This window comes from Panthera pardus, unplaced genomic scaffold (genome assembly GCF_024362965.1).
Source record: "Panthera pardus isolate Hobbes unplaced genomic scaffold, ASM2436296v1 HiC_scaffold_333, whole genome shotgun sequence".
Taxonomy (NCBI): Eukaryota; Metazoa; Chordata; class Mammalia; order Carnivora; family Felidae; genus Panthera; species Panthera pardus.
In genome coordinates, this window is record NW_026526914.1 from 616,811 (window position 1) to 628,910 (window position 12,100).

The 12,100-nt window shown below is 56.7% G+C and overlaps 1 protein-coding gene across 1 annotated transcript; it reads left to right on the forward strand.

Annotated features, from left to right (window-relative positions):
* Nucleotides 1-5,437: 5,437 nt before the first annotated feature.
* Nucleotides 5,438-7,973, forward strand: LOC128774555 (testis-specific Y-encoded protein 3-like; the record flags this gene model as incomplete). Its single annotated transcript, XM_053893621.1, has 6 exons — nt 5,438-5,620; nt 6,419-6,577; nt 7,270-7,347; nt 7,492-7,603; nt 7,696-7,841; nt 7,935-7,973. Coding segments are annotated over exons 1-6 (717 nt in total), but the record flags the coding sequence as incomplete, so codon positions are not given.
* Nucleotides 7,974-12,100: the final 4,127 nt, after the last annotated feature.

Below are 12,100 nucleotides of genomic sequence, written 5' to 3' on the forward strand. Positions count from 1 at the left end.
TGTTTCCCTTGCTGCCTTGATGATTCTCTTTGCCTGAGTACTTTGTGAGTTTGAATATGATATGCCTTGCTGAGGGTCAGTTTTTGTTGAATCTGATGGGGTCCTCGGTGCTTCCTGGATTTTGATGGTGTGTCTTTCCCCAGGTTAGCAAAATTTCCCACTATGATTTGCTCACATAACCTTTCTACCCCTTTTTCTCTCTCTTCCTCTTCGGGACCCCTATGATTCTGATGTTGTTTTTCGTTCTGCATGAGTCACTGATTTCTCCAATTCTTCAATTGTGCTCTTTTCCTTAATCTCCCTCGATTTTGCTGCTTCCATAGTCTCCATAAGTTGGTCCTCTGAATCGCTGATTCTCTGTTCTGTCTCATCCATCCTTGACACCGCTGCATCCATCCGTCATTGCAGCTCAGTTATATCATTTTTAATTTCATTCTGGCCAGTTTTTACTGCATTTTTTCTCTGCACAAAGGGACTCTAATCTACATTGGACTGCAGCTAGTATTCTCATAATCGTGCTTCTAAATGCTGCTTCAGACATCTTGCTTGTGTCTGTGTTGGTTGAATCCCTGGCTCTCGTTTCTTCAGGCTCTTTCTTTCTGGGTGAATTCCTTCCCTTTGTCATTTTGAATGGAGAAAAGGAACTCATGAGGTAGAAAATTCAATGAAATATTCAAATCATAAAATGTTAAAAGTAAAAACTTAAAAACACACATGTGAATAATGGAATGAATGATGCTAGATTCTAGGCATGTTTCACCTGGGTGTTGAAAGTGGTTTTGACACAGGAGAGAAAAAAACGTGGGAGTGGAGAAAAATTTAGAAAATACTAATAAAAAATATTAAAAAGGGAAATGTTGTGAGAATTTGAAAAACCAATACACTGAAGTAGACTAAAAGGAGAAGATGGGAGTAAAATAGAATCTGTGAATATAGACACAAAAGGAAAGAATAATGTAGAAGAGTATTAAAGAAAGTTAGTAAAATTTCCACCTGCCCAGTCTCCTTCGCCTCTCCGCGCACAAAAGCACCTCCCTTCCCATGCCTCCTCGCTCTCCAAGTTCACTTCTGCATGCCACGTACCTGCTGAATTCGGTGGTTCAGGATATGCAGATTGCTGTGCTAATCCTCCAGTCAGTTTCCTGGGTGGGTAGGATGGTTTAGCGTTGGTCTGGCTGTATCTCATGCACGCGAGACACTTAAGAAGCTTCCATGCTGTCTGCCATCCGGGCTCCTCCCCAAAGAGGTGAGATCTGTAGCACCAGTTCTCCGATATGAGACATCCCACAGGAAAGTTGTGGTCGGTGACAAAGCGGAAAAGGGCATGTACCAAACAGGGAGGTCACCCTGGAGGGGGAGGCAGAGAACCTGCTCCAGACCTGGGAGGGGAGGCAGGGGCTCAAATGCTGGAGCCACGCCCACTGCCCTCCAGCTGATTGTTCCTGAACAGCAGCCAACTGTCTGGGTCTGGCCTGGAGCGCGTTCACCCCAAGGACCCATGGTCAAAAAGTTCACTGCCTCTGCCTCTGCCTCTCCCCCACCTCCACCGCAGCCACAGCCACAGCCACAGCCACAGCCACTTCAGTGTCCGAAGGGCCACGGGGCCGTGGGCGTGCTTCCCAAATGCTGGTGGGCTCCAGAAGGAGGCAGCAGGCATTTAAAAACCTTGGGCCTTGACACTCCACCTGCTGGGCCTAGTCTGGAGCCTCATGCCTCAAGTTCCCACTCCTTCTGCTCTATGGCCCTAGCCTGAGGATGGGCTAGGGCCCCAAAGCAAGGGAGTCCTGTTCCGGAAAACGCTGAGATTCCTGACAATACCGGGCCTCCATTCTGCTGGAAGAGGGCGTTCGAGAGTCCAGGAATCGTGGCAACACCCCTGTCTCAGTCCCAGACAATTTCACTCATTCATACGCACTCACACGCACACGCACGGGCACAGGCACACACACACACACTCCCCCTCTGTGGCTGTCTCTAGTGGCGACTTACTCTCCTTCTTCGGCCTCCTTCCATGTCCCTCTGGCCTCTGTCTGTCTCTGAGTCCCTGTGATCATTTTCTTGAGGGAACGCTTCCTCCCTCCCGCACCTCCATCTCTCTTTCTCTGTCTCTGTGCTGTCCTTGCACAGTATCAGTGCATCTGGGTTTCCGTGAGCTGTGCGTGTCCATATGGACGGAGTAGGCTGCTGATGGCACAGGGCTGCAGGGGAACACACAAAGGAACGCACAAGTACCAGGGGTCAGAGCACATCCAGACCTCCTAAGCCGTGACTGCCTCCAGGCAGCCCACACAAGCTGGGTATACATGTGAACTGAGAAAGGTCAGTCCCTTGGCCCTTGCCCTGTAGGTTGCAGCCAGCTGGGAGGTACTGAAACCCAAGGGACTGCCCAGTGTTGAGAGGGTCTGAAGAAAGGGCAGGAGCCGAGGAGGCAGGGAACCTAGTCGTAGCTGGTGTTTCTCCACATGCCATGTTCCGGTGCCATTGGTACTGGAAGGTTGGTATCAGTTGTGGCTCTCTTTCCTTGGCATCTCAATGCAAGCTTCCGTGACCCAATGGAGGTCCTGAATCTGCCCTAGTTTTCAGCCAGGTTGGGCCCCAGGACAAATGCACGTGCTGTGTGAGGGGGGAAAGCAAGTGTGAGTCGTGAGGAGGAGCTAGCCTCGTGAGTGGGATGTGGCAGAGGGCATGAGTGAGTGCACAGGTCCACTAGAGTGTGTCTGTGAATGTATTGTGGCTGGCGCCTGTGAGTACTTTTGCCTGAGACCTAGCGTTTGTGCTGGCAGCGTGCACGTGTCTGTGTCCACGTGCCGCGTGGCCGTGCATCTTTGTGCCTGAGTGAGTGTGTGTAGGCCGTTGGCAAGCGAAGGAAAGAGACTGGGGGCTTTCCTGACTTGGTGAGTAAGGGGGGGCTCCCGTGCCAAAGTGCAGCGAGTGCAATCCCTTCGCGCCTGGGATCGACACGGAGCTAGCTGATCACCTTTCATGACGGGAGGAAAGCCCGGACTTTGCCTGGGTCCGCTCGTCCTGTGTTGCCTTGGCCAGGGGCAAGTTGGGGTTGGGCCACCCATGGCGCAGTGGAGGAGGACCAAAGTTCCCTGCAAGGAAGTGGGCGTTAGTGGAGGGAGGCAGCAGAGAGCATGAGTAAGCCTGGCCCTGCTCCTGGAGCGGCCTAGGGGATCATCGCAAGGCCTTGTGGTCCCAGCCAGGGTATGTGTCTCGGTGAACATCCTCCTGGATGACCCTGCAGAGACAGGCCTGGCTGGTCTAGAGTCCCTTGCGAAGTTGGGGCCCGGCCCCGGGACCCCAATACTGTGGTAGGTGTTGTTCAAACTGAAAGGCATTGCCTGCTTGTCCCAGACAGTCCCTGCACCTGGGACCCAGATTTGTTCCCACGTTCCTGCCACGGGGTCTCCCGGCGATGCGTGGGAGTTTGACAGGCCCCATTTCTCTGGAGGGAGTGAGTTGCATAGGTCAGGTGCACCAGGGTCTGGGCCTGCTTTCCTGTCTTGCCCACCCGCTACGTCCTCTGCTGAGGGCAGCTTGAGGGCTCACCACTGGACCTGTTCCTCTCCCTTTCTGGGTAAGAGTTTGCCTCTCTGTCGGTCACACTGGCCACCCCCTCTCAGCCCCCTACCACCTGTTCAGCCTCCCCCCATCCACCTGCGTTTCTATGCATTGCTGTCACCTGAAGCGGTGGTGTGCTGCCTCATATATCACAGCCACCCTGGAGCATTTCTGTACCCCGTTCGTATCCTGACATAGCCCAGCGAGTCTGGAGGAACCTCTTCTGTGTCACGGAAGCAACATGTTGGCCAGAGGGCCCGGCACACGAATTTGGAAATCCTAGAATCCCCCGCCTGCCTGGCAGCCTCCTGGTCCCATAAAGAGGTAGGGGAACACTGCATTCCACCAAAGGGAAAAGGCAATGCATGAGTGTGGTGCCTGGCCAGGCAATGCATCTCGAGCCTCCAATCCTGCAGTGGCTCTGTGTGGTGTGTGTGTGTGTAGCTTATGCTGTCTGACATAGACCGGCAGGGAGTCCACATCACCACTGCCCTGACAGGGAGGGAGACCACATCATCGCCCTCACTGCACACCGTCTGCAGCTTATTGCTTCCCCAAAGTGGTCATGTGGCTTCATGTAGACCCTGGGGCGTGTCCCTCACTTGGGTCCCAACACTGCATCCCCCAACCCCCCGATACCTCTCGGAGACCCTTGAAATCACGCTGCCTGTGGCACAGGGGGACAGTGTTTTGAGCCAGCGCCCACGCTCATGGCAGCCTGCCGCCTAAGTGAGTGGTAAAGGAAATGGGACCAGGATGAACAGACATACGGCCAACGAAGGCCTGGGGAGGGTCCCTGTGAGAAGATGGCCAAGCATTGTGGGAGGAAGGGGACCGCTGTCTGTGGGACAGACACAAGCTCCAGGAATCCCAGGGCCCACGGTCACGGGTCTTTCCTGTGCACTGCCACACACGGGAGCAATGGGCAGCCCATCATGAGAGGGGGGTGTGTGCTTGCCAGTGTGTCACTTTCCAGGCAACGGGGACAAACGGCAAGAGCGGCGCGCATGATACGCAGCCTCCCCTAGTGTGGCGTCCTCTCCACGTCACACACCTCTGGTCACCGACCTTCCCTAGCCGGTGCACTGCTAGACTGCTGTCATGACATACATGTCTTCTGGGAGCAAGGATGGACGTAGAGAGTATGCAAAGGAGGCTGAGCAGATGGAAAACCGGGGTGCACAGACAGCAGGCGCACAGCTGACATGCGTCTCCCGGACAGCCAAGGTGATCCGCTGAGTGGATTTGTCGGACTAGGGGCACAATGAACAAAGGTGGCGGTGTAAATGGGCAAAGCGGGGAGGTCCCCCTTTACCCGTGTGTGTAGATAGCCGCGTGCCCAGCGCAGCGTGGAATGCAAAGGTCGCTTTCGCATGGCCAGAAGCCAAACAGGGCACCCAGAGCGCACAGAGGGCCGGCTGCAAGCCCCCCGGAGGAGTTGCACTGCACGGGGCCCAGAGCCTTCCTGCCTATGCAACAGACGCGCCCCAGTTTCCGGGTGACCTAGGGGCGGGACCGCCGAAGCCACGCACGCCACCGTCCCTATGATTGGTCCTGAAGGCAGTGAAGCGGCCTGGGCGTGGCTTGGAGCTCCCTCAGCCTCAAAGCCGCAGGCGCACACCTCTCACCACAAAGGCCTCCGAGGCAGCATCGGCATAGCGATAGCCACCGCCGAGGCATCCTGGGTACAGCACCATGCGCATGCGCATGCGCATGCGCCCCCTCGACCTTTGGGCTCTGGGAGGAAGGGGGAGCGAGTTGCCAGCCATTGCCCTCAGGGCTCCACTCACTGGGTCTGGGGAGGGGGGCCGTGCTTTCACCTCCCGCTTCGTCGTCGGTAGGAGCCACAGTTGGTGTCTCGGGCCGGGGCCGCATGTTGCGCGACTCGTGTTTCCGAAACACTGGGGATGCCCGGAGCCCCCATGCCGCCTTCGACCGGGAACGGGGCGGTCGAGAGACGAGGGCCCGTGGGGACACTGGGTCTCCGGCAGGGCCGGAGGTGCCGCAGGCCGAAGGCTCTCAGGCCACAAGCGAACAGCCTGTGCAGGAAGGCCAGGCCCGACCCGAGAGGCAGGTGGGCGGCCCCAGCGAGATATCGGTGCCGCTGGTGCATGACATAGTGGCGGTGGAGGCGCTGTGGGGCCTGGCGGAGGAGGAGGTTGAGGTGGCGGCCGCGGAAGAGGACGCGCCTGGGGCAGAGGGGCATGAGCAGAGGAAGAAGGGGGAGGAGGACGAGGAGCAGGAGCCGGGGAAGGAGAAGGTCCAAGTTCACGAGGAGGAGGACCTGAAGGGCGAGGGGGAGCAGCAGGACCAGAAGAGCAGAAGGAGGAGGAGGAGGAGGAGGAAGAGGGGGAGAGGCAGCAGGAGTAAAAGATTAGAAGGAGGAGGAGCAGCAGAAGCCCAAGCAGAAGGAGGAAGAGCGGAAGGAGGAGGAGTTGGCGGAAATGAAAGGGGAGGAGCAGGAGCAGCAGGGTATAGAAGCGGGCGCGGCGGCGGCCACGGCGCCGGCCGCGGCGGTGGCGGTGGAGGCATTGGCGGCGGCAGTGGCAGGGGAAGGGGACCAGGAGGAGGAGCAGGAGGAGGAAGGGAAGGCGTGCGAGCCATTAAAGTGAGAGCAGAATTGCAAACCGAGGAGGAAGAGGAGCAGGAGAAGGAAGCGCTGGAGGAGCAGCAGCAGGGCGAGGAGGAGGTGGAGGGCAAGGAGGACAAGGAGGAGCGGGAGGAGGAGGAACAGAAGCCGAGTGAGCAGGAAGGCCGATGGGTGGAAGAAGCCCAGGAGCTGCAGGTGAAGCAGGCTAAGAAGGAGCAGGTAGAGTCAGGCCTCCGTCCTTGCCCTTCCCCACTGGAGGCTCTGGAGGCTCTGGAGGCCCTTCAGATAGAGCTACAGCCGGTGAATAAACAAGCCAGCCGGGAGCACGCTCGACTCAAACTCAGGATGTGGCAGAGGCGGCAGCGACATCTGCAGCAGAGAGGTGCCCTTATCCAGGGCATCCGTGGTTTCTGGGCCAAGGCTGTATCCTTCCTGCTGCTGGTGGAGGGTCCACAGGGGGCTGGGCTTGCGCAAGAGGAAGGAAAGGGAGGTGCCATTTAGAGGAACCCAGGACAGGGACTGGAGCTAAGCCACGCTCCAGTGGCCGGGAACGTGCAAACGTGATCCCATCCGGTGGTCCTGGCTCTGCAATGAGTGTGGGAGGAGGGCAGTGCCGGGGTGGGGGAGGCATGTGTGCTTTACGTCGCACCTGGCACGGAAACAGCGCTGGGAGAGTGGGGAGTGGCGGTGGAGGTCCAGGCCAGGTCGGGGAAATGACCGAGGGCTTCTTCCCACACAAAGCCGCGTGGGGGCACGTTTCTGGGTCCCGCTAAGCATCTTGCTGCGGGGAAGGCGATGTGAATGCCCACTGGTCGGCGCGAGACCGGATGTGTGCTGTCTGGCTGTGTGGAAGTAAGCGTCCTCAGTGTCCTCACGAGCACACAAAGCTAGGCGTGGTTGCGGGCGTCTGGGCATGCACAGCCTCCTGTGCGTGTCTAGCAGAGCCCTGCGCGATCCTGAGACCCCGTGGGCCTGGACGCAGCCTGTGGGGAGGGCTTGAGACCCTGGGGGAGGACGCCAGTCCCGGGGGGAGGACGCCTGGATGCTGTCCACACTGGTTCTCTGGTTCGAGCTCTCTCACGCCCAGCACCTGAAGGCTCTTTGACCTGCGGCAGTTTGTGAACCACCCTCAGATGTCAGCCCTGATTAGTAAGCCCGATGAAAGCATGCTTCGCCACATGACCAATTTGAAGGTCGGCCTGGGAGTGGGAGGTGGTGTGGGTGGCTGGCTGTGTGGGGAGGGGAGGTGGTGGGGAGAAGTGATGTGTTCCTTCCTCAGGGGAGGGCGGGTCTCCTGGAACAAGATTTCACATTTCTGCCCCACTGTACCACGGCAGGTGGAGGAACACAAGTTTCCCAGGGAATGCCGGAAGATCCTGCTGTTTTTTGGCAAGAACTCCTACTTCCAGAATGAAGTCGTTACGAAGGAGTATGTCCTAGGCCTTGATGGTAAGTGTCCACTGACTGCATGGGCGGCAGTGGGTGCAGGGTTGAATGTGATTAGTTCTCTGGCGCCTTCTCACATACTCGTCTTCCTGCAGGGTATAGGGCGTCTCATTCCAGTCCCATCCAGTGGTACCCAAGGTACAGACAGGAGGCCTACAGACGCAGGCATGACAACAGCAGCCTCAACTTCTTCAACTGGTTCTCTGACCACAGCTTTGCCGGCTCTAGCAGGATTGCTGAGGTGGGGCCCTGTAACAAGGAAGGGAGGTGATTTTCATGGGTTTCCCCACTGCGTGGGATAGCTACCTGAGGCCTGGCCTGTCTCCCCTACCAGATAATCATAGAGGATCTTTGGCCCAACCCCCTGCCGTATTTCAAGATGAAGGAGGCCCCAGGAGAGAGAACTGAGAGGGAAAGAGGTGAGCAGCCAAGGGTGTGGGCACGGAAATGTGTGTCATGGGGTCCAGGGCACAATTCTCTTCTGCATGGAGGCACCGAGACTCACAGCGGCACAGGAGGTGACCCCAGGTCAAAAGGGCATCAGCCTGAGACAGGGAGTCTTAAGAAGTAACGTGTCAAAGAGGCTTTGCCCCTTTGGGGAGCCTGAAGGTGGGAAGGGGGCTAGACAAAAAGAATGAGCAAAGCGGGACAACCAAAGCTGGCTTATCACATAGCACGGTGACAACTGTCATCCCGGACCATGAACCCCACCCTCAGGCCTCCTACCACCATCCCACATGTTGTCTGGCTTCTGGATCCCCTTGTCAGCTTTGGCACAGCTTATCACACCCTCCCATCCTACTTTCCGTTTGGAAACATTCAAGCAACCTTACTCAGGGCCAAGATAAGACTCTCACCTGTCCTGTGTGTGTGTGTGTGTGTGTGTGCGTGTGTGTGTGTGTGTGTGTGTGTGTGTGTGTGTGTGTATGTGTGTGTGTGTGTCTGTCTGTCTGTCTGTGTGTACCCATATATCCCAGGGATATGCACGATCTTGAGAAGAGTATGAAGGAGCGTCGCACTTCATCGACCCCAGTGGAAACCCTTCCGATGCTCACCGATGGTCCACAAGATTCTCCTGGCCATGAAATAAGGACAAGGGTGGTGGTGACACGTGGCGCAGGGCGGGGGTCCAATACATTTGAAGAAATATAGAATGGGAGATAAACAGCATGAAGTGTTTGTGTGTGTCTTCCTCTCAGGTTCGCTCTGGGGCGTGTCCATGTATACATGCGGCTGTCCAGAGGTGTAAGTGTTCTGTGCCTGCACATTGGAGTTCCAAGGAAGGGCGGGACGTAGGACATTGTCCGTAGGGATGGGTCACACATTGGGATTGCATGTGAGGTCAGTAAGATTGAAGCAATGGGGACTTGAGTGAGGGAGGCCAGGGCACAAACCTGAGAGAAAGGCCAGTGCCCAGGTTCATAGCTTTCCTGTGAAAATGAGGAAATTCAAGGAAACGGAGAGGCCAGCACAGGCCAGGGATGTCCAATATTCAGGGATTGGGCATGTCCATGATGGTGCCCCCAGAATCCTGCATGGGGACACCCTCAGTCATGTTGACTGAACCGCCACACAGGGAGGAATTCCCAGGGTTGATTACCCTCTGGTTTTCAGACGTCTACCAATGCAGACTGTCTTGTGGACAAGGTCAGGATCTCAGGACCAGCCACACATATTTGAGGGATTGTGAGCAGGTTGTAAGATTGGCGTCCAGGGGAAGGAACCGAGGGACCAGAGGCAGAGTGGGTGGGTAAGACCGATGAAGTTCTGCTTCAGGCAGAGTTGACAGGGACAACATACACACTGCAGAGAAAACAGCCCACTACAGTCTCACGCAACTCCAAAATCACAGCGAACTTTTCTGGTTCCACTTCCTGAAGCTGAGCCTCCCAAACACCGCTTCACTTATTCTCACACACACACACACACACACACACACAAACACACACACAAGACTCCTGAAGGAGTCCTAGTGCTGATGCCCTTGTGTGAACTTTGCTGTTTCTGAAAAGACCTCTGGTTACGAATGGGTGGCCCGGATTGCAAGCCAACAGAGGGGAGGGTCGCGGGGAGGTGGGGCTCTTCAAGGGCACGAACACGCCAACCTCTCCCGTGTGCCCTCTGCCCTCTCATCATCAGCCGTGATGAGTCGGGTGATGCTCTTCCTCTGTGTCCACAGGCTTAAGCCGTGTGTCCAACACGCCATGTGAGACTTGTGAGAAGACTCCCAAGTGCAAACACCAGCAGGCGCTCAGGGAGGTCGCCTCGTCCCAGGCAGCCTGTGTTCCTTTGCCTGAGTGCCAGGACAAAGGCTGCCTCAGCCACATAGGGAACGATGGACTTGTGAGGCCTTAGCATTCTGTGCAGAGGTCCCCGGCAGGCCTGGAGCTTAGAAAGGACTGGGACGAGCCTCACCTGCGAAGACGTGAGTGCTGGGATACTCCTTACACAGCAGATGGCTGCTTGCCAGAGATGTCTGTGCTAAACAAAAGCTCCACCGTGCGAGCAGTGCAGTCGACAGAGTTCAGCCTTGTCCATCGCAGGCTCTTCTGTATCCCCATGTAACACGGCCCCCAGCACAGCGTGCCTGACACTGACCTCCCGACACTAATATTCCTGTCTCCCAAGCTGCCCAAGCTCCCCAGGATCCCCACTGCACAGCTCTGCAGTACAAGAGCCTTCTCTGCAGTGGCTCTATTCCAGAGAAGGCGTGGGCAGTCCCAATGCATGGAGGCCTCTTGCCCCTATCATATGCAGACAACACGGTCAGCGGGGTGTCAGCACGCTGTGGAGTTGAGGATCTGTGCGACCAAGCCTTACCTCTTCCAGGGCAGAGGCTGTCGCACTCTCTAGAAGGGAAGGAGGCCTTTCTCTCGCTGCTGTCTGCACACTGGCTGGAGAGGCACGTCTTCTCAGCTGCTTGATGGGTAAATGTCAGGGTACCCTGGAAAAGCTCCCAGTGCTGACCCGAGTCTTTGGGTGTGAACATCCAAAGAAAGTATGGCCAGTGATTGTGCAGTGGGAATACGGCCTCAGTGGTCATGAGGCTGGGCCCTTTGGGGCATCTTCCTGCACAAGCAGGCCGTTACTTGATAGGTCTTGCCGAGCAGGAACACTTTAGGGGACAGGTGAACACAGGGTCCCCCACATGTTAATATCTCCAGCCAATACCTCCTTAGGGGCCAGGGTGACGTTTCCGCCCGGCCTGTCCCAAAGACAAGGTACGGACAAGGTGTGGGTGTGGAATGCACTCACGGCACCCAGAGCCAAACCCTCGAGTGTGGACACTTGAGGTCCGTGGGCAGAGGCCTCTGTGCTCTGTGTCCGAGGGATTACAGCCCTCATGCTGCACACCCGGCATCCCCGGGTGTCCTCCCGTATCCGCAGCTCTCCCCGGGGAGCCCTAGGGTCCAGGAGCTGCTAAACCCCCTGCACAACTGTATCTGCTGCCCAGCGGCCTCTTCCACCCCAACATCAGCGTGTGTGGGCTCCAGAGTGCTGTCCCTCGAGAGAGGACACCCTCAGCAATTCAGGAGCCTTCTGACTTCCATGTCTCTGAACCACACGTGTCTCATTGGCCTGTCGGGATCGTCACGTTGTTCTCTGTTCACAGGAAATGTCTCGCATTGCCTGTGCTCCTCTGTCTCCCTGAGTGAGCCCTGGCGTGTTTGTGTCTTTTCCTGGCTTTGCCTGTGCCGACACCTCTCTGGTGATGCCTCCTTGCCTGGCCTAAGTGGGCACAGCTGTACCCGTGTAACCGCCTTCGTCTCTGCACACCTGTGTGTTGGGTCAGCTGTGGCTCTGGTGGCCTGTCTTGTCTTTGGTGTATGCTTCTGCGCTTGAGTGTGCTTCCCTCTGCATTCAACCCCTTTCTTCCACTGACAGATCCAGTTGCTGTCCTGCTGTCAGGTGGAGGGGCTTCTGCGTGTTCTGTTCTATGTTCCAGGAGCCAGAAATCCTTCCGTGCCTGTAGGACCTTCGTCAGAGGATTGGCCATGCACTCACTGCCAGCCAGGTAATGTCCCCAAATGCAGCTGGCTTGCTGTGAGCATTCCGTCACACCTCTATTTTCTGTCCTTCTGTTTTCAAACCCTTTGCGCCCGAGGGGTTCAAACGTCACTGGCCTGCACATTGCAGATGCAGGCGTAAATTGTGAAAAGCGGACCGGCAACGTTTTCCCACTTACTCTTTTGCCACGTGGCATGTTCCTGGCTGGGAGAGACTTCCCCCTGCCAGTGTGTGTCTCGTTTCCGTGTGCCTCCTGTGTGTTCTGGTCCCTAATTTGTCCATTACGTCCTACCTGGGAGTCTGATCCATGTTTGCAGGAACGAGGCTGACACCTTTGACTGCTGGGTTCTGAGCTCAGCTTAGTCCACCAGGACTAGTGCGTGCCTGAGGGACACAACGGGCAGTGACGGATGTGCCCGTATCCTTCACGTGCAAGCGCTCCGTCCAGCCACCTTCACCGGGACATTTCTCAGCGACCCCTCTTTGTGTGTG